The sequence below is a fragment of the Clarias gariepinus genome, chromosome 5 (assembly GCF_024256425.1).
Source record: "Clarias gariepinus isolate MV-2021 ecotype Netherlands chromosome 5, CGAR_prim_01v2, whole genome shotgun sequence".
Lineage (NCBI taxonomy): Eukaryota > Metazoa > Chordata > Actinopteri > Siluriformes > Clariidae > Clarias > Clarias gariepinus.
The window spans coordinates 23,086,993-23,094,624 of NC_071104.1; the positions used below are offsets into that span (position 1 = coordinate 23,086,993).

Consider the following 7,632-nt stretch of genomic DNA (forward strand, 5'->3'; position numbering starts at 1 on the left):
GTCATTTCTCATCTTTTCCACCAACCACCTGCTCTTACTATTGTTGAAATAGTGCTCTGCAGTTTGGTTTTAACCATTTTAAATACAAAAGTCACATAAGCAAAGTGTGTATAGTAACAGGATATGTTTGTTAAGCTTAGTATAGTTTAATCAGACTACAATGTGTGTGATTATAAAATCATTGGAGGGCTGCTGAGACATCTACCATGAAAATACATCTTGTAGAAAGGTAAAAAGGCATGTAATGGGACCACGGATAGTACTTAGGACATGTTACAGCTCCAATCATGTCACGCTCAGTGCAATATTCAAATGTATTCATATTTATATTCAAACAGAGCCAGAGTGCAGAGTTTACTCTCCAATGCCTTGCAAGGAAAGCAAATTAGTCAAAATTAGTTAAATTAGTAGAGAAATTGGGTTGTGGATGTTAAGGAGTAGAACTATAGGTTGAGGCTGACTTTATGATTGCCATATGGTCTTGTACATTCCTCAAAATAGTGGTGTGCCAAAGGGGTGTAATGAAATAGTGGTGGCTGTGTTTATGCTGTTTCACATCCAGGCAGCTGGTGTTGTGTTGGTGATTGTTACACTAATCATCTGCTCAATTACGCAGGAATGGTGCTGAGAGATGAGGGAAGGCTCTACTTTGCCCTCCCAGCAATCGAACTTACCCATAGGAAGAGAAAAAAAATGCTATCTCCAGGTTTTAGTCTTCTTATAATCAATTAAAATAATTCTTACCTCTAAACATTGATATGTACATGCAGTTCTCTTTTATTGAGCTATTATATTTTATCACAGAAATATTGCTTCAGGGGATGTCTGTTGTACTGACAGTTAAGCCTCTACAGCACATCTGCTCACTATTTAAGAGTTTTATTTGTATATAGCCAATAGTGAAACTAATAATAAAATAATAAATAATAATAAGAATGAATACACTATATGTGACAAATAGTTAAGTGGGGCTGTTGTAGGATGTAACATTGTAAAGCATTTCATCAGGTTTCATGGCTGTTTGTTAAATACGTGTTTAGTTTTTTCCCACCCTCTCAGTTCTTATCACCGAGAGCTTTTGATATACAGTAGATGGGAACCATCAGGAACTCAACAATTTTTTGTACTATGTATATTATTTTTTTTTTTTATAATTTGTATTTTTTGGTTTTAGTTTAGACTTTAACACTGAATGTCATTCTATTTGCATTACATGACACATGTATATAAGAGAGAGAGAGAGAGAGAGAGAGAGATGTGTTCAAGTTAAATCATCGTACATACAGTATAATCATGATATCATTGGGATAGAAAGTTTCACAGTACGAGGTTGCCATGAAGCCATGATAGGACGGCCTGTTTCTAAAACTTTTGCCCAGAAACTCTTTTAATAGCCCAAACATATGGAAAATGCTTGAGAAAATATTGTAATGTGCAAGTGGTGTTTGTGAATGATTGTGTTAACAGTTCCCACAGACAAATGTGTCTCATCTGCAAGTTGCTTACAAGTTATTCATAGATTTTCAAGGATCAGGTGTTCCACTCGCTAAATGTTTCATTGATGGGGATCATTGATGGAAGCATGGCTTTCTTTCTGTATTACTCTTTTTATTACTCAGTATCTATACTTAATTATTTTACAATGCTTTCTAATATAATATATAGCATTCCAACTCTTATTTAAAAAAAAATACACAACAAAAGAAATGTAAGAAAATGTATTTCACATATATTAGCAAACAAAACTATCAAAAAAATATTTAAAAAATACTTTCTACATACTGTTTTTTTTCCCACAGGAAGTAGAAGTAACTATTTCAGGAAATATCCTGCCATGGCCTGTCAACTGTCTGGTTTGGAAGTGCCTGCGGTGTGTCCAAAGGATACCGGTAGGAGCCCAGAGTGAATTAGCATATAAGGGCATTACATGTTAATGCAGGGGCTACAAGCTGAGTACTTTGATTTCTATGCTCCAAGCAGGAGCTGCATTTTTCCAATGGCTGGTTTCCTGAGGGAGGGACTGTGCCTGGAGAGCTGACAGGGGAGAAAGCAAGGTTCCTTGTATAGTACTAAGAATGCACTGTTGAAAGTAGACTTGAAGGCATCAGAGATTACTAAAACTGAGTTAATAGGAGAGGATAAAATATTGGTTTGAAAAGGCTGCTGTGGCCACCTAAATTGTATCCATCTTCCATGTTCATTAAAAAAACATAAAGTCAAACACAAAATGAATCAAATTAAAGTATTGGGCTTGGGATAGAGACATTGTTAGAATCCAGTGTACCGACAGTCTGCTTTAGAGACATAGTTAAAAATACTAATGCAGTCTTAATGCAACCCCTCAGATGAATCTTGATATAAGCCATCAAACATGCAACAGTACCATACTCATGAAAACAGCAACTAGATCATGTTATGTTAAAGAAAAGAGTTGAGGATATTTTTTGGAAATTGGTTTATTGTAGATTGCTAGTCTTTGTACTCCTCATTCTGTATTTATTTTGAGCTTCATCTCTGTTGGTACTACTTGAAGAGCTCTCTTCCTGCACCTGATCACAGGCCTTCTGTTCCCAGGGCTTAGATAATCAAGAGTGGCAATTAGCAAAGCACCAGTGCTTCAGATTAGTCTATACCAAGTGAGCATGTTTATCTACTACAGCTGAAATTCAAAGACAAAAAAACAAGAATTTTAAGGTAAAACTAAATTTTATTTTAAACTGCACCATATCATTATTCTGCCATTTTCAAAATAAACAATAAAAATTAAAAAGACTGATAAAACAATGAGGGTTTTATAGCTATTATTAGGTCATATAATTGGTGACATAGCTAAGGTTCAGACAAATAGTTTATACATGCTTTGTTTCAAAGCATCATGCAAGTGACACTTTATGCAAAACTGATATTTCATGAAAACTGAATGGAGATCATCGAACCGTCAAAAGATTTGAGAGATTTCAAGCAAAGATGAATTTTGTCAGATGAAAGGTTTTTTTAAGGAAGTTTCTCTCAAACAAATTAATGGCGTTAAAAAGGCAGGAATATTAAAAGCCACTGCTTGGAAACAAAACAAGTGTTTTATGCTTCTGGTATCGCTGGAACACCAAGAACCTTTCATGCAAGATCCTTAAAAGGTTGATAATTTTATTTAAAAATGCATCAATGCCACAAAGTCACAAAGAGAAACATTTGCGGTGGGCTCAGAAGCAAGCAGTGGGCTCAGAAGAAAGTTTTACATTAAGGTAAATTTGCAAACATGTTAATTGTCAAATGAATGTTGTGCTGTACAGCATGGCCCAGATGGATAGAGTTGTGGATGGCTGATAAATAGTTACCCTGTTCCAACAAGACGTCAACAAGAAGGTAGTGGAATGATGATTTGGGCTGGAACATGAAATGAGATTGAAGGTATTTTAACGTCCCTGAGGGCGTCAAAATGACCTCTGTAAGATATGTGAAGTTCCTAAATGCCTTTTTACTGCCATGGTACTGTATAAAATGAAGCATTTTGCTTTCTGAAACAAATTATTTTCATGCAGGAAAATAAACTATTCCATGTAAAAAACAAACAAAAAAGAATAAATCTAAGAGGGTGGGTGACAGCAAACCTCTAAACAGCAACTCTTGGAAGTATTTTGGCATCCTTACATGAAATACAGACAGACAATTACATTAAATGGATGAGTTAGTTGTTAAAGTCATCTCAAAGAAGGGTTTATATATTAATATGTAACTGGAACTGTAAATATCATTTTTGCACAGATATGGCAGATTATTCATTATAACCCAACTCTGCATAATTATTTGGAACAGACTATCAGTAAAGCTGTTGTCATTATCAGTGCTTTTGCTTTTGCTTACATCCATGTTATAATAGTTGGGAATAAATAAACAATCCTTAATTTTACTGTTTGTTTTGGAAAAAAACAGAAAAATGTTATGTACTTAATACCTTGAAATATGGTGTTTATATTCTTGTAACCCTATGTTATTTTAGAATGGTATAAACACTGATTTTAATGCACTGTAATAGTGATTATGGACATACAGTACTGTATGCGTATAAAGCTTACATAAACTATTTAAGTTCTATAAACTTAAATGATGATCTCAGTCCTGATCTTAGCCATATCTCACAAATGGCTTTTGTCATTTAGACTAAATATTTTAATTGGAGCAACAAAATGGCAGGTTCAGTCCAATGTCACAGTATAATTATATGCATTTACTGGTTGGTCCTTACACCTGGTCAGACATTTCACTTCTAGATGATATGTAATGTTCTTGTTCCCAACATATCAAACCACTGACCCAACAGCTGGCTGAAAATAATACAGTTTCTGGCATTAGGCTCCCATCAAAATATTTTAAGTTGTAGTTCTCCGAAATCATGACCAATTTCACACCAGAGCACATACTGCACAATCTTTGCATTCTTGAACTGATATTAGGGTCATTCCTCTACACATTTATCTGGTGTATCTAACTCTGCATTAAATCATGGTGTCTGCAGTGGGTGTGTGGTGTCTGTTAAAACTGACAGTTACTTACTTTATTTGACTTTAACAGGAAATGCATCTTGTAATTTCTAAAAATAAAGCAAAAGCAGCAAAAAAAAAGAAAAGAAAAATAATTTAAGTGGCTTGGTAGAATTTGGGTTGTCCTGCTGAATTTGAATGGAATGACACTATGCCTTCTGGGATTCTCAGTGCTCGCAGTGTTTTCCCAAAATTGGTCAAAAGCTTATCATTGGTCTATACACTCAAAGCACTTCTGCCATCAAGATGTCATTACTTGTCCCCAAGTTATTCATTCACTGACATAAAAAATGTGAAATACTTTGGTCTAACATAATGAGATCTACTAGCCAATATTTACAACATATCATTCAGTCAATAACGCATATTTGCCAATAAAACTTAGCAATTTATTTAGCATGTAGCATAAAAAACATGTATATTCTTATGCAAAAGTCAAAATAATGTAACAAAACAGTTAACACTTTGGTAGAAACAATTTGCACATTTTTTCTTTTACAAAACTATCAAATCTGCAGATCACAAGACCACAGAAAAAATATATTAAAGTAAAACAACTATTTGAACAAGGCTGCTACTCAAATATTCAAACATTTATAGCCACTTTAACACAAAACTGGCCTTCATTTTAAACTAGACAGGCAGTTGTTTTTAACAAAACCAGTGGTATGTGCTTACGCTTCTGTTCCTGATCACAAACCACCAAACAGGAAATGTTCGACATGGTTTACAAAAAGTAGGAAAAATATACCTCTTAGACTTGGATACATTTAAGTGGCTTCCTTCATTGCATTGACTCAGTTTGAGCTCTTTGAAAGTCCAAGTGGACAGCACTTCGTCCGAATTCATTAGCGCCTCACTCTTCGCATCATACACAAACTTGGACAGGATGGTTTACTTTTACAGAAAGTTGCTTTTCTCCAAGTTTATTGTTATGCTTGTCTAATGGAGGGAGTCAAAGTTTCCTTTCCTGAGTCGCCTCCCAGAAAATCTAAAAGCTTTCCAGGGAGAGATTCCACAGTGAGACTCTGGCCCATCTCACACTGCTCATGTCAGCGCTCCTCTACTCCAAGGCTGTGTGTCACTGGCTGGCTTTCTCTGCTTCAGAACCAGACACTGGATTTTGCTTTGTCCTGTTCCAGTGCTGAAGGAAAAAAAAATAGGTTTAATACACGCACCTATATTCCCAATATTTAAGACTATATTTAGGATAGTTTGTTGTTAACTGATATAACTGGACCACAGTTTCAGAGCAGATAAACTATATTATTTTAATTTTCCTACCTGTGTCATAGATATCTACAGAGCCATGAAAGGATGCTGGCCAGCTAGAGGCAGCAGGCTCCAACTCTGTCTTGATTCCTTCTGTATTGGGAGAAGATGGGCTACTTGACGCCCTCATGCCAGGCAACAAAAGGGCACTGAAGCGATGGTCTAGAGCACTGCTGTGATGGAGCATGGGATGGGCATGAGCATGGGGATGATGGTGACGAGGGTGAATATGTGGGTACATGTCATGGACATGATGGTGTCCAGCGCTGCTTTGGCCACCCAGGCCATAAGGCCATGAGTCAGTAAGGGATGAATGATGGGTCAGGCTAGGCTGGGTCAAGCTATGGCCACTCCAAATGCCAGTGTCGCCTGTATGGAAGGCAGCAGCTGCAGGGAAATCACTATGAACAGAAGGAAGGCAGGAGTTGGTCTGAGATGGGTAACTATTGTTCCATACTGAGGAGGGCAAGGAGGCACTCTGACCCTCACAGGGAGAACTGCCATCTAAAAATGACAAACATTGAAAACCATTAGGGTGATACTGATGTACAAATCATGTATTATTATAATCTATTTATATCTACTAACTAGGTGTCCATGAAATTTAATGATAAAATTGTTATCCTGGCTCCACTTACCTTTCCATGGTCCTCCAGATGGAAGCCTAATGCTCTTGCTGTCATTACTGAAGGCACTAGGTTGACTGAGGGCACGGGAGAAGTGCTCATCCACCACATCGCCAATGTCTCCACGGAAATATGTAAACAGCACACACCTGGAGCTCAGGTACTCTGTTTCAGCCGGTTGTGAATCCTTAGATCTCCCTTCCTCCTCACCATTCTGCTCATCATTATCTCTTTCCAACTCAGTCTCAGTTCTGGGCTTCTCAGCCTGTTTACTCTGGACACAGTGTGCAGGCAAGTCAGCAAAGTCATGCATCCTGCTGTATGCACTAAACTTCTTCTGTAAAGCAACAAAGAAACAAAGATTACATAAGAAAAATATTTTTTTAATTATTATATTGCATACATATTCAGTTCCTGTTCCTAGCACTAGTTCCTGGCACTATACTATGAATAAAGCTCTAAGTGTGCTGTAGAACCAGCTTGATCTCTCAGTACTTGAATGTGTTTTGCATTTGAACTGACTGCAGGAATACTAAATTATTGTTTGTATATTGTATGTTGATATAGCAACATGATCTATCTTTAAAACTATTTGATTGGCTTTACAGATATATAAATGGCAGTGATGTTACCACAAATATTTAAAAGAATAAAAATAGATGCCATAAGAGCATTTAAGAGCATAACCACTATATACTTTCTACATAATAGTAACAACTAAAAACAAAAAAGTTAGAGTCTTGGTAAAAAGATACAGAGGGAAAAAAAAACACTTAATATGCAGTTAAACATACTGAAGTAAATGACCTTACCTGCTGCTGCTGGTGGTGATGATAGTATGCCGCTTTATAGGCTGCTGCTGCCGTCGCTGGCAAGTAATGATGAGCTCCATAATTCTGATACATAACATCCAGGCAGCTCATGGCAGAAGGCTGTCAGTAATCTCGATAGGTTTTCGAAAAGTGGCTGGCTCCTCAGTGAGGGATAAATGCTGGTGTCATCACTGCTCTCATTATAAACCTGAGCGACAACAAAAGCGCTGCATTGTGTAAAAAGAAAAATTTGCATGCAAAAAGTGTTCCCAGTCGAGGATTCACCACCTACAGCTCGTGGATCAAAATAGACAAACGACAGCGAGCGCTTCTACCTAAAGAGATACCCAAAGTTGCAACAGATGCGCTGATTGGATGGAAGTT

The 7,632-nt window shown here is 36.8% G+C and overlaps 1 protein-coding gene across 3 annotated transcripts; it reads right to left on the reverse strand.

The window, feature by feature from the left end:
• Positions 1-4,924: 4,924 nt before the first annotated feature.
• On the reverse strand, positions 4,925-7,542 carry vgll3 (vestigial-like family member 3). 3 transcript variants are annotated; one of them, XM_053496960.1, is made up of 4 exons: positions 7,249-7,542; positions 6,449-6,710; positions 5,823-6,314; positions 4,925-5,682 (listed from the first exon to the last, which is right to left on the reverse strand). In XM_053496960.1, the coding sequence occupies exons 1-4, from the start codon at positions 7,357-7,359 to the stop codon at positions 5,642-5,644; spliced, it is 906 nt and encodes a 301-aa protein (XP_053352935.1). In that variant the 5' UTR covers positions 7,360-7,542; the 3' UTR covers positions 4,925-5,641. The 3 variants fall into 3 exon arrangements, with proteins under 3 accessions (XP_053352935.1, XP_053352934.1, XP_053352933.1); XM_053496959.1 differs by having other exon boundaries at positions 6,449-6,770; XM_053496958.1 differs by having other exon boundaries at positions 6,449-6,773.
• Between the last annotated feature and the right edge of the window lie 90 nt (positions 7,543-7,632).